Source organism: Cydia pomonella, chromosome 4, assembly GCF_033807575.1.
Source record: "Cydia pomonella isolate Wapato2018A chromosome 4, ilCydPomo1, whole genome shotgun sequence".
NCBI lineage: Eukaryota > Metazoa > Arthropoda > Insecta > Lepidoptera > Tortricidae > Cydia > Cydia pomonella.
This window is the reverse complement of record NC_084706.1, coordinates 2,420,852-2,436,100: the sequence shown is the minus strand read 5'-3', so window position 1 is coordinate 2,436,100 and position 15,249 is coordinate 2,420,852. Positions and strand designations below refer to the sequence as shown.

The 15,249-nt window shown below is 37.4% G+C and overlaps 1 protein-coding gene across 1 annotated transcript in view; it reads right to left on the bottom strand.

The window, feature by feature from the left end:
* The window catches only part of LOC133516844 (homeobox protein CDX-1), a 46,982-nt gene extending 32,212 nt beyond the window's left edge, over positions 1-14,770 (bottom strand). Inside the window, exon 1 of the mRNA XM_061849838.1 lies at positions 14,303-14,770. Coding sequence (XP_061705822.1) covers positions 14,303-14,642 — 340 coding nt within the window. The 5' untranslated portion in view covers positions 14,643-14,770. The remainder of the gene's footprint in view (positions 1-14,302) is intronic.
* Between the last annotated feature and the right edge of the window lie 479 nt (positions 14,771-15,249).

The window sequence follows — 15,249 nt, the reverse complement described above, 5'->3', positions numbered from 1 at the left end:
AATAAAAAGTCTGAAATAAAATTATTATTATAAATAACCGAAAAACCCGACTGCTTAAAAACATAAACAGGAAAGAGAAAAACAAGTATCAAAATACCGTATATAATGAAATTATATTTATATAAATGATATATGTATCAGTGGCGGCGTGTAATAAATATTCGTAGGGAACCCGGGCTTATTTTGCTTTCCTTTTCTCCATAAACCGATCGTGAAAGTACTCATCGGGCTGAAATTAGACAAGACGTTGGGAATCGAGTTCTTTGAACGATCCGCCACTGATATGTATATATTTCACTTGTGAAAGAGGTCTTGAGTGAGGCCTTACTTACGGAATACATATTTGAATTTTTAACACAAAAAACTTATCAGTAAAGGTATCTGGGTCAAAATTATTTTCGATGTTCTGTTTCTGACACTCTTCCATTTATGTCTTTAATCAAATAAATAAATAAAAAGTTGAGTGCTATTGGATGTCTTTCTAGCAGTAGATAATATTTTACATAAGAAAAATTAAAAACTAAATTTCACCCCATACAAAAAGCTCCACTCCGTCACATTTTTTGGAAACAAAAAACGAGACAAGAATGTTGACCTCAGCCTCACTCAGGTATGTAGATTGTAGGTATTAGTAGCTACCGATGGTCTGCCGATTTAGTGGTTTATGGAGGTCACTTACATTTTGTGATGTCAAAATGATGTCATTTTGTTATCATTCATGCGTGAATTTCGCTCGTACCTACTCGTTCGTTCGTACATGTGAAAAATTGTGAAATGTTGCAAACGAGGAGGTGACGACTCGAGTTTGCAAGATCTCCGGGGGGTAAAGATTCACACAATTTTTTTCATCCCACTTGCGAAGAAAAAACTAAATTTTAAGCGAAATAATTCCGACATCCGATATCGGATCGGACAATGTGAAAACGCGAAAAGGTCGCATGTTTTCGTTCGGGTGGCGCAGGGGCGGGGGCGGGCGGCTGGGCGGGCCGTAAAGGCGCGCCCTAACTTTACGCGCGCTTAACGTCTACTTAGGCCCCGCTCGGCTCGCTGGCGCCGTATACTAACGCAAATGACGCTATACACACATCACACAACATATCTATCTATATCTATGATTAATATGATGAATGTTAATGATGAACTTATGATGGTGAATTTATTTCCTAAATAATTGTTTTTAGTTTATTACTTAACTGATGCCATTCAATTGTAATTTAAAAACTTTACTAATTATAAATGATTTAAATGTCACATATTTTTCCTATTTATATAAAGTAAAACAACTGACGATCACAATATAAATTCCTAAGAATTTACCACGCGTAGTTTTAAGACTTTTAAGTGAAGTTGTAGATATATTGTGAGATAAATAAATCATATCATATCATATCAATACAAAATACAAATATTACAAGTAAAACGTTTAAATAAAATATTAAACTAAACTTGGTTTCAAATGTAGCCCAATAAAAACGAATCGATTGACACTTTATTTACCAAAATCAGCTTAGACGACAATCGTTTGCGAAAAACGACACGAAACGCTAAGATAATCGTATCGTAACGTAATCATTTATGGAAATGATAGCGTTTCGTTTTCTGCAAACGATAGTCATCTTGGCTAGGCCCCCAGAAGTTTTTGAGCTACCATAGAACACATGACACAAATATAGCCTCATACCCACATATCAATATTAGCGGATGAAACAGCAGGAATAGGTATTACTTTTCCAAATAAGGATCTCTAACCTTCAACTAATAGATATAAGAAGGTTGCGTAATCGTTCATAAAATTTATGAGTTACAATTATTAGTTATATTAGCACTTATACACAAAAAAAATTGCTATAGGGACCGTGCGCGTTGGAACGTCTGCCATCTTGTGGCCTAAATCGGAACAAAAAACATCACATTTACGCTTCGCGCCAAAAATCTGACGGCTCCTGTGCTGCCTCCTACAGTTCATGCACGCTCCCTATAACAGTTTGAAAACAACAAAACAAATTAATTTTGTAAACTGTACGTCAAATGCCGGTAAATGAAACCTTTTTCAGGCATATCACTTGCATGTCACGCATCCGTAGTTTTTTCGTACATGCCGAGACAAACTAGAGGTTGTCGTTGAGATTCAAGATGGCGAAGACGTCTCGAGAATATTTTTTTGTGTTTTGCTCATTTATGTTGTTCAAAGTGTAGTATTGATAGCTTATTATGCAGTGAACTATCGTGGAAGTGTGCAGTTAATGAAAAACTAATCTTGAAACGCGTTTAACCATGTTTTAATCAACATCCGGCAATCCATCGTGGCTTTTAGTAAAGTCCAGCTATCTCTTTACTAAAAGCAACTACCGAACAACGTCATGCTCTACGAGCACACTTAAAACTTACAACGAAACTTGACATTGGCAAAATCATCATAGATTTGATGGAAGCCATATTTTAAAAGAAGAAGAAGACAAACTAGAGTCGAGGGCCGATTGTCATATCATTTGATACCAACGAACATGCGATATGTCAAAATTGTTTACAATTGACATTTCACTTCGAATAAAACGTCATCTCGATTCTCGACTGATATTAGAATAGAGGTCAAATCAAATTGCTTTTTTTTCAGAGATGTCATTCCCAAGTCCCAGTCATTACCAAATCATAACCAAATCGATTTTGATATAGTTATGAATGAAGCAATAACAACATTTTCACAGGTCTGTCAGTTTCAATCTGTTGTAACAAAACAGTTATCTTCATGCTGGCCATTATTCATTCATCATTGGCTCGGAAACCGGTTAAATTTCCAAACAAATCATGTACACTTGGCGCAAAACGTTTCAATTTCGGTTTCGCTCGTTAAACCGTTATTTTTAAACCGGTTTTTATGAGAACAGTTCTTGTCAAATTAACTGATTTAGAGCAATAAACACCGGTTTCTTCCTATGTCGGTGTCTATGTTTACGTGGCACACCACCAGTTAAAAGTTCGGAAGAAATCCGAAATAAACCGGTATTTACCGGAATTTTATAAACCGGTTTCAGAACCTCTTATTCTACATAGAAAAAGAAACACGAGAAACACAGTAGCAGCTTAAATTAAATACAACAAAGGCGAACTTATCCCCGTATGGGATCTCTTCCACTCTTAGTTATAGTCATCTGCAGGTAGGTATATATATCTAGTGAATGAAACCGGTAAATAATTAGTGTGAGAAACACCGGTAATTTATCGGTTTACCGGTAATCAATATGCAATTTTTACCGGTTTGCATTATTTAAGTATATCTGACAGGGAAAGGCATTAAAAAGTATCTGTGAAACTTGGCTATCACCGCCAATAAGTAGGTATTAAATAATTTTGAGCAAGTGCAAAGTTCCAGAGTCCGTTATTAGTGTTATTACTCATCTCATCTCACAATAACAATACTACTTATTAATAAACTAGTGTTCTTAGAATTTTAGGTGCAAAGTAAACAAAAAAATGTAGGTAGTCGGTACTAAATAGATATATTGCAGTCATCTGATACTCATAAAAAGCCTCGAATTGATCATGAATAAAATTATGAGGGAAAACGCCAATTCCAATGTGTTAATTGCAGATGCAGCCGGCATCAAGAACGTAGGTAACGTTACATTCAGCCTCCAAAAAAATCGGCTATGAAGTTTAAACTCTGCTTTGCAATTTTGGGTCGATTTGTCTTTAACACGTAGGTAGGTCTTAGAAAACCTATCAGAAAAAGTATATTATCCATAGGTACTAATACTATAATTTTTTGGCATAACAAAAACATTTTTGGTAAAAGCTTTTACTTGCGTACTTTCCACAAGCAAATAACTAATAATAATAATTCAGCCTATATACGTCCCACTGCTGGGCACAGGAGGCCTCGGGCTATAGTCCCCACGCTAGCCCAATGCGGATTGGGGACTTCAAAACAAATAACTAATCGGGACAATTTTAACAACCCCAAAGACAGTTTGCGTTGTTTTATACACGTACAGAGTTCCCATAACCACCTGTTGCCATCATCAGAACAGGTCCATGTCATCATAATATTGGATTGTCATCCGATTTACATAATTATGTACTCTATATATGCAAAATTTCAGCTTAATCGGATATCGGAAAGTGGGTCAAATTTAGCTTTCAAAATTTGACCCACACTACAAATTAACATACATAAGTACTAAATAAACTAACAGGGCAAGATAAATAAAAGCTTGTAATTTATAATAATACATGCGCAAGTAAAAATAAATGACTGCTTGTTACTTTTTCACGCTAAACCGATTAAGATGAAAGGTATGTTTGGGGCCCGGGGAAGAACACAATAGTGTTTATCAATCAACATCATTCCATGCAGACAAAGTCGCGGGCAGAAGCTAGTTTTATATAAAATCGAAATTATGAATCCTGTAGTATTTACTTGATACTAATCTTGTACCTTTAAACGAGCAATTCTTGTATATTTATAAGTATATATATTTCGGGGATCTCGGAAACGGCTCTAACGATTTCGATGAAATGTTCTATATGGAGGTTTTCGGGGGCGAAAAATCGATCCAGCTAGGTCTTATCTCAGGGAAAACGCGCATACCTTTAAAGTTAAACGAGCTATTCTTGTATATTTATATATATATTTCGGGGATCTTGGAAACGGCTCTAACGATTTCGATGAAATTTTCTATATGGAGGTTTTCGGGGGCGAAAAATTGATCTAGCTAGGTTATCTCAGGGAAAACGCGCATTTCTGAGTTTTTATGATTTCCGAGCAAAGATCGGTTTCCCAGATATTTATACTAATGGTACTCATGCCGAAATTGGATTTTAAGGACTTGAAGTTATATTTAACTCTTATCTAAGGTCGACTAAAAATAAAGTGCCCACTAACTATTGAGTGCGTTATTATGATCTACTTTATATTAAAATCGATTTCGCCATGATTTATTACTTAACACAATCGCCCAGAATGGAGAAAACAGACAATGAGTAAAAAGTACGAGTCTACCCCAAACCAAAAATTAAATTTTAAATATTTATTTACATTAATTTAACTTTATAATTTATTATTATCATTAAATATTTATTAATACTATTATTATAGACCCAAACGATGAGAAATAGTGCAAATATAAAGATGATGATGAAGACTTAACTCCTATCTATGGATATATTGCCTAATTATTTTTTTTCATTTAAATACAGACGAAACAGTCTACAACGTTATAAATAAAGAACTAACATCAATAATCAATGAAACTAAACTACTCAATAGAGTTAGGTAAACCATGCACAGTGTGCTATTCAAATACAAATGACAACTAATAAAACAAGACGTCCAAACGATTAGTTCCGAACTAAACAATAATAAACAATAATCCGCCTACTGTTCGCTTCTTATTGCTTGCAGACGCCCCGTGGAGGCGTAACCGCAGCGGCGAAAGCAAGAAGTAAGTAAAAGCTTTCAACACTCTCCAGCCATTTTTCTTAAGCCCCATTCATCTTTAGAATTGATGACAGGCGTAATGCGATGATCGAGCGTCTTGAGCGTGAAATGGGACGGTAAATAGTCACCCCCGCCGCGACTGTAGGTCGGCAAATGGAGATTTATTTCCAAAAAGCCGCCCGGGTTGTGCAAACATGCGAAGATAACTGGATCTCGCGGGGCAGGTTAGGTAAGGATGTAACAATAACGATGTGATACGACGAACAAATATCTTAGGTAAATTCGAGAGGTAAATACTACATTGTGTTGCAATGGCTAGATCGTCTATGCTTTACAAAGTAACTTTGTGCATATTGTATATGCGGTTTTATCTTTATCTAACTGGCTTACGCATTATTGGCACAGTAAAATTGACCTATATTACATAATAATAATAAATTAAATATTTGCACCTACCCGATTTATAGTTAATTTGACGACGACTTCACCGTAATCACCGAACTTAGCGTACCCCAACACCTTATCAGTTATCTCTCTTCTTCGGTCATTATACATCAACAACCGTGAAGTGGTGAGGGTGGATCAAACTCTTTCAAGACCATTTAAATTTGGTAATGGAGTGAGACAAGGATGTATTTTGTCTCCCATGTCTCTTCAACGCTTACAGGGAATATACCATGCGACGTACCCTCGAAGACTGGAAGGCGGAGTCTCCATCGGTGGAGTCAAAATCTCCAACTTGCTCTACGCTGATACACTGAACTGCTGGAACATTTGGAACGAGTGAGCGGAGAACTTGGCCTGTCGATCAACAAATTGAAGCCAATAGTCATGGTCATAGATCGAACAAAGCAGCTAGAGCACAGTGGGACACTTGATCTCCAATATGTGGACAGGTTTGTATAAAACCTGGGCTCTACCATATGTAATGATGGATCATGCGATGCGAACAGGACGCCCGGAAGCGGATTGGTATAGCAAAAAGCGCGATGGGCCAACTTAACAGGATCTGGTCAGAAAGAGGCACAGGGCCATCTCCCAAAACACTATGATTGGCCTGATGAAGACTCTGGTGCTCTCGACCTTCACCTACGGACCCTACGGTGCAGAAACTTAAACCCTCAAAAAGGCTGAAAGAACTTGCATTGCCGCATTTAAGATGTGGTGCTAGAGGCGAACGTTGCAAATCCCTTTTGGTCATCCCACCGTACAAATCTGTCAATCCTGCAAGAAGTGGGAATCCGTAGGATCTTTGAATTTTTCGGACACACAGCCAGGAAGAAAAACGACACCCTGGAAATGGTCCTGCTAATAGGGAAAGTACAGGGAAGAACCCCAAAGCGCTGGTCAGATCAGATCTGCGACAACCAACACAAAATCAAAGGTTGCACATTGCCGATGACCGCAATAAGTGAAAGGCGTAAGTCCACAAAATACTTCGTGGAGGCCATGAACCTCAGCAATGGAACACGACACAAGGAGGAGGAGGTGAGATATCGATGTGCGAGACCAGAAGAAGCGGGCGAGGTATTCTATTCTAAATGACCTGCACACGGTCTTACTTTTAACAATAAAGTTTTTTTATCACTTTGAACACTTCGCCCGCTTCACTCCTTCTGGAAAATATTACAAAAAGGCGCCGTTTAATTTTGACCGCAATACATTGTACCTATTTGCAATAGCGCGCGGCATTCGAAGTTAAATTAAGTTTGTCGCATCGTTGCACCAACTTGAAACAAAGTGCAATTACATGACGGGGCCAGCGGAGTCAGTTGGCAAAGATTTAACTTGTCCGTTTCCCCGGGGTACCGTTGGGCGTGATTGTCGCGGAGTTCCCCGCTTGCCGGGATTAATTGCACATTCGCTCCCGCTCCCAGGGCACGCGTTAACATGGAGCCGTTCCAGTAAACGCAAAATAACATCTAATGTTATACTCAGTGATAATTGCGGCGGCTTGACAAAATGGCCCAGGCGGGGAAAACAAACCTATTTGTTTGCTGTGACAGTTTAATTGTTGATTTATTTAGTGAAATTTTTATTTTATTTTTATTTACCATTTCGAGTTTAACAAAATGTACTAACAGATAATTGATCCTGAAGGTTATAAATTTTATATTAAGTATCGCCTTGTACCTACCTACAAATTATAAACATAATATATGCAATATGATAATTTCAACCAAAATATCATCTTGTCGACTGTCGCCAAGACTGATTTATTTTTTGTTAGGTACCTAATATTCTTACCTATGTATAAGAATAAGAATAAGAATAAGAATAAGAAATATTTATTAGCACAAAAGTTACAAAATTTAGATTAATATTTAATTATACTCACAGAAAATTGCGCTAAAAGGTCTTCACTCAGCTTGATGTCCCGAAGTTAGTCTTACGACACACTACGGGACGCTGGTTTTCAGTGAAGCCTGGTAAAACTAAAACTAATTATAAGACTAGAACTAAACCTAGAACTAGAACTAAAAAAAAAAAAACTAGAGCTACCAATATCCAAAAAAATATACTTAACACAATAATCCATGCCATGTAAAGAGCAAAGTATTATTTTTAAAGTGTTAAATTATTAGTGTTCGACCGAGACCAGATTTTTGCCGTTACCGAAACCGAAGGTTCGGTTTTGCTCTAATTTCGGCCGAAACCGAACCTTCGCCCGAAACATAATTTTTATGCCGGAATAAAACCTGCCGAAACCGAAACTTTCGGTCGGATATTATACTTATAATTATCCTTTCAAAAATCTAAACGTTTCAACCATTTTTATTTGAAATACCCACATGTTTAATTTATTTGTTAGTTAGTGTTATTTGCTTGCTAAGCAAGGGTCCATAATTTGTCTTCCGCGGCTCATTTAAACAAATATTTGTTAGCGTACTTTAGTATTGACTTGACAAACCCAAGACCACGTTACAAAGCTTGTTTAAAGGCAAATTTGCAGGATTTTGTAACTTGTAGTCACGAACTTATAGATCCCGGGCCGAGTAGGTACGTCGATAATAGTGTGAAAGATCGGGTTCGGGTTAAAGATATTTATTATTCTCAAAAGAAATTAACATTTCACTTCATGAGACTTAAAAACTATTTACATACATGCCATGCAATTGCGCCCGTGATCTGTGATTTTATACTTAAATTATTAAAGATAGTAGTGAAACCACGCGATCGCATCTTGATTTGATTATAGTAAAGCCTGACCAGTAATATATTAATACGCGCCATATTGCGAAATTACATTGGAACTAAATTTTTCATACTAAACTGAACTGTCACCCTATAGATAAGAATATCAGCGCCCTCTTGACAATGATCATATATTTCTGGTCGTGCATTGTTGGTTGTTTTTTCATTGTGCAACGAGGGCGGTAAGTGAAATTTTGGATACGAGGGTGGTAATTCCTGACTGCCACAGGCTGGAGGGAATTAAAGACTCGAGTTTGCAATACTTTTACCCCCGGAGTTACACACAATGTTTTTCATCACACTTGTGAAGAAAAAACTAAATTTTAAGCGGAATTATTCTTAAATACGGTGACATATCAAACATTCGTCCGCCATTTTGTATTTTCTTGACAGTTTAGGCATCGAGTTAGTGACTGAATTAAAAGAAAATATGCCAATTCCTTAGATATATATGTCAATGCACGGCAGTTCATTTGTATATGGAGTAGCTGTCACTTAAAATGTTTAGACATTTTTTGGAAGTTTATTTATTTAACAACATAACATTTAAGAAGGTAATAATAATATTATTGACCCATTGAAGAAATATGTATTTACCACATATTTCTTCAATGGGACAATAAATTATAAATAAGCTAAAAAATTATAATACAAACTGTAAAAAAAAAGTTAAAATAAAGCCCTAATAAATAAAACACGGCCTCCAAGTCACTGCCGATGGGCAGTGTGACCAGAAAGCTGGCCGCATTGCCACGTTGAATGGCAATGGTAACGCGTTGAGCAAAAATGCAATTATTTTTTAAATTAAGCTCAACCAAATGGGAATTGGAAGAACTATCGTAGGGATCAACATTCGACGCGTGAGGTTATAGTGTACCTAACTAAACATTATTCATTTACTTCTTGCTTCCATGGTACATATTTATGCGGAAAGTTATTATTATATTACATTTGACTGATTAGAGAAATGGCAGCCACTAAGGCCTTTGCCAGAGTCAGTTAGAGGTAAAGAATGAAATGAATGGTATTACGGACGGCTAAAGAATGGAATGCGCTCCCGCCCTCTGTATTCCCTGATAAATATGACCTCGGTCTCTTTAAAGCAAGAGTGAATAGGCTACTACTGAACCGGTGAGCTCCATCTTAGGCCCTGTCTTCACTTTCCATCAGGTGTGACTAGAGCCAATCGCCGAGCAGTTTTAAAAAGAAAAAGAATATCAGCAAAATTAATTATACAATATTAAGCTCATCACAGACGAAGCGATAATATACCAAAAGATATATTTCACGTACCATTTGACAGAGTCCATACACGAAGCTATAATATATATTTTGGTATCTTACTATATCTTATAGTAAAGCATCTTACGATATATTTCACGTACCATTTAACAGAGTCCGTACACGAAGCTATAATATATATTTTGGTATCTTACTATATCTTATAGCAAGGCATCTTGCAATATATTTCACGTACCATTTGACAGAGTCCGCACACGAAGCTATAATATATATATATATTGGTATCTTACTATATCTTATAGGAAGGCATCTTACGATATATTTCACGTACTATTTGACAGAGTCCGTACACGAAGCTATAATATATATTTTGGTATCTCACCATATCTTATACCACATACTTATATTTCTTTTATCAAGAGTATTTTGATAAAATATTAATAATACCTTTCCGAAAAATGTGACATCACACCAGGGGGGAGGGGTTTGCCAAATGTGACCAAGTGTGACAAGGAGGGGGAGGGGTCAAAAAACCTAGAAATTCGTGTGATGTAATTAATGGATGACCCCTAATTACTTGAATTGATACCACAAACAACGACATTATTCGCTGTTAAATTAAGAAAAACGCTTGCATGATTGATAAGGGCACTTTACTCTAATTAGTAACTGTTTGCGTGATAATGTAGTATCGTAAAATATTCAATAACTTCTTAAGAGAAGCGAAATATTGTTATAAGTACTTGACAAGCCCTAATAATATTACAGGGATTTTATTTAAAATTTCAATGGGTCATGTCATCATGTGCGCACGTTCTATGGGCGTTGTAACGTAATGTGAAGATGTTAGAACTTACAATAAGATCTCACAAACATTTCCTATGTCTGTCTTGCGCGGTGATAAATGTCAATTTTGATTAGCAAAAAAGTAACGGTAAAATTCTTGCTTGTATCGGTTATTAATTCTTGAGTTTCTTACAGGCTCCGTCAATAATTTGTTAACATAAATTGAGACTGATATACAGATAAGGGAAAACTGTGGACTGAACGAAGATGTAGTGACAAAAATTGAGAAAGGTATGTTGAGATGGTTTGGACACGTGGAAAGAATGAGTGAAAGAAGGTTAACAAAGAGAGTGTATAATGGAGAAGTAGAAGAGGGAGCTGGAAGGGGGAAGACCTCGGCGGACTTTCTCTGATCAAATCGGGGAAATCCTGAAGAAAGGCCAGGTCAAGAGCACCCTAAACCGACGAGCGTGTATGAGGAATGTCATGAAAGTGAAGGAAGCGAAAGAGGTATGTCAGGATCGTAGCAAGTGGAAATCCGTGGTCTCTGCCTACCCCTTCGGGAAATAGGCGTGATTATATGTATGTATGTATGTACTTAAAACAATCCAACGAGGAGAAATATCTAGGTCTGCTATTAAACAGTAGCTTGACATGGAAACCACACCTCAATAAACTGAACCGTCATCTTTATTAGGATTCCTACGTGGCATAGTTAGATGACTACCGAGCAAAGTCCGTTACATCTTTAATTCCTTAGTAAAATCACACTTGGACTATCTCATAGAAATATGGGGTAGTGCCCCTTAAACTAACTTAAATGACATTAAATGTACACAAAATAAATAAATTAAAGTTTTGTTTCATTATGACTTCCTTACTCCTACTAAAAACATGCACGCAGAAACTAAAATTATGATCCTTGCCTTAACCAGTATACCTACATGTATTTTATTCAGGATGATCATTGGTCTATGATCATAAAAAAATAAATTCACTGCCAAACAGCTTTCCTTTTACCAATAAACAAAAAGGCCGACGGGTCCTTCGCAGTGTGTATAATCTTTTCGTACCCTTTCCCCGGACTAAAGCCTATGATAATCATTTGAAGGAGCACGGTTTTATAATAGTTTTTCCAAAAAATTAAGGAGGTTGAATTATTTAACATCTTTAAAAACAAATTAAAGGTCCATGTTATTACAAATGTTCCCGCCACCTGAATCCGGGCCTGGGCTATAACCGCGAAAATCGAAGTTCGTCAATTGCAGGCATTTTTCTCTATCACTCTAATAATAATAATGTATAATTGTTGGTATTGTTGGTGCAATAAAGAATATTTACTTACTTACTTACTTACGTCTTATTAAGAGTAAAGGGAAAGATTCCCGCAATTTGCGAATTTTGGTTTTTGCGGTAGGCCTCCCTGGCGTTCAGCAATCAATAGCCGAGCGCTAAGTGCATTGTGCGTGCGCATATTGTATTCTACACGTCCCTCTATTTTTTAGTAGCACAATAATTACCCATATCTTTGTGAATTTTGTTGTTTTAATATTTGTAAATAATTATTGGCCAATTGCATGGTATTTGGTATGGCATTAATTACATACATACATATGTTTGTATGTAATTATACTTTCTTTTGAGAATTATAAAGAAAAATAATTAATAAATTAAATTAATTGGTTTCCTATTCTGTCCAACTGAAAGGTACTTACCTAGATTAATCTTTATTTTATTTGAGATCGTTAGAAAGCAATGGTTCACAGATGGTTTTACTGAGGCCTAACGTAATAATCAGGGGTCGGACAAAAAGTGCGCATGACGTCAAACCACTTATAGGATGATTTCAAATACATAGTATTTTTGATTTTCATAAACAATTATCACTTATCATTTATCAACCTCTTTATTAAACGATATCGCCACTTGAAATGAGTAAGTACGTTTTTGACTGACACATTGTCAATCAGATGAACAATAAATTGACTTCGTTACTGTTTAGCTATTGTATCTTCACGATTATATTTAGCTAAAATTTATATTTACTAATGTATAAGAAAACGCTCTAAAATGTCATGTCATCTTTACTCGAATATTGTGGCAATTTTCCGTTTTTGGAGGTACGTGACAAACACGTATACTGATAATCTTACCTACTGTTCCCACTTTTGACTATTAAACCTATTTATCTGAGGATCCCACAGACTTGTTCTAACTAATTTCAAATAATTATACCTTATGGTAACAAGTTTCGTGAAATTTATTTTATTCACTACATCACCCTACCACCTGTATTATTAATTCCATGGATTTATTTACGTTTATTTTGTTACTTCATTAATACTACTTTGTTACTACATGTCACACGGAAGTTTAAATACAAACTCAAACATCATCCTGTGTGCAAGATTACGTCATTTTTACGTCATCCGCACTTTTTGTCCGACCCCTGGACTAATAATATATATAAATCTATGGGCCTAACTTTGAAGTTTATTTTTTAATTGTTTTAAAGGGAAACGATGCATAAGAAGACTTGAGTATAATCGATGATAACACAAGTAATAACCAAATCTAGCAAATGTGCCCACTATTTAGCAATAATAGATTTAAAGTATTGTGCCGCCCGCTAGGTAGTTCGGCGAAAACATATAAATTGTAGGAAAATTGGAAATGTTACTGTTTGAAACAAAACACTTATAGTAGGTACACGTACCTTTTCGAAAACAGTAAAAGCCGTCGTACCCTCCTAGGAAAGTTGGTTAGGTATGACTTATGACTGCAGAGGGCCTACCGCGAACCACGTTCGACGTGTTGCCTCTCTGTCGCACTTGTAAATTCGTGCGTAAGTGTGATAGGGAGGCAACACGTCGAACGTGGTTCGCGGTAGGCCCTCTGGTGTTTTGGGCTTATGGAGGGAGGGGTGGAGGGCGGAGGGCTCACATACTGAAATAATCTCTGGCAAGCCAGCTTTGTCAGTACGCAAAGGCGGCATAATTGATAACTAAGCGCAAAGGATCCATCTCCTATACGAATGTTGAATTTCGTTTTCGAAAATTATCTGGTGCTGTATGTAGATGGTGTTTGCAATAAACGTTATGTATTATATTCTTTCTATCTGATCTAATTGCGACGAAGAAACAAAAGAAACAAAAACGCAACATACCTATCTACCCCTAGCAACCGACGTTAGATCGATATAAGCAGGTACAGTCAGCTCAGCGTGGATGAAACTACGCTTCATTCTCAAATATGTAGCTGTACAAAAAGAAAAATGTAAAACTAAAATAGTTAAGTATGAACCACTGTGTAGACTATGGCAGATTCTTTTTTGTGCGTTATTTTATAAGCCACTTATTGATGCACATAATAATTTATTGCGTGAATAATTTCCAATGTCACACAAGTTTTGATGCGTGTTGAGGTAAAATACCTAGTAAGTAATAAAATGTCATAAGTCAAATATCTATTTCTTCTCCGCCATACATGCCACATTAAGTACATACATAAAAGGTGGGCAGGGTTCCAGTTCCGATAAAACATGTCATAAATACCATAGGTACCCTATTTCTTTTCTCTCAAATGCTCTTTTCTGCCTACCTATTATTGTTTATAGTTTATGAAAGTAATAAATAAACACACCTGGCGTCGTTTGCGTCTGATAGTTGGGTTTTTTCATCCACTCATAAGGAGACCGCGGCGCGGCCGGCGGCTGCGAGGGCCGCGAGCCTGGCGAGCCTTCGCCGGGGCTCGCGAGGTCGCCTCGCGCCGGCGAGGGCATTTCCCCGATCTCTCGTTCCCCCGGTTCCCGTTTAGGAAAATGATGTGGATCCGGCACCCATTCACCCCCGGCCGGCGCGCCGTTCCACGCGCACCACTGCTGTTCCTCAAAGTTCTGTGGTTGCCAACCGTACCAGCCACTCGCACCGTACTGCCCGCCTTTGCCTTGGTACATGGCGAGCGGGTTAACGTAGTTCACCATGCTTCGATCACCGTCCGGGCATCGCACATACACTGCTGTCACTACACTCCGGTCACGGGAGCACAGAATAAAAAAAATAACCAACGTGCACCTGATTACACTCGCGACTGACTGAGCGAAACGAAACGAAAGCGGGTGGTGTAGCGACGGGAGGGGCGCTGGAGCGCTCGGGGCGGGCTCTGCTCCGACCAATAGCCGAATCGGTGTGGAACGACCCGCCCCGGCGGCTTGTCGCGGCCGCGACTGTTATTTTCATTTGCCTAATTACAATAAAAATAAATAATGAACATGCCGAATGGTGAAACCCCAGTAAGGGCAGTGGGTAATGAAGTCGGCAGCTCGGTGTCTAGTAATGAAAATGACCAAAAATTTGTCGGGGACAATTTGCTTAGTGACGGGGACACTAGTGTTCCCGCCTTAGGCCACAAGTCCCTAAAAGTCATTAGTGTAAATACAACAACTAATACCTAACAGTTTTCGAAAGACCCAGAAACAAGCTTTGTAATAGTATAAAATAGTACATTTCAATGCAAGTGTGCAATGTGTGACATTATTCATGCTGAGATGTCTTTTATGAGCCGGTAGGCGAAATAATGACACTTGCACA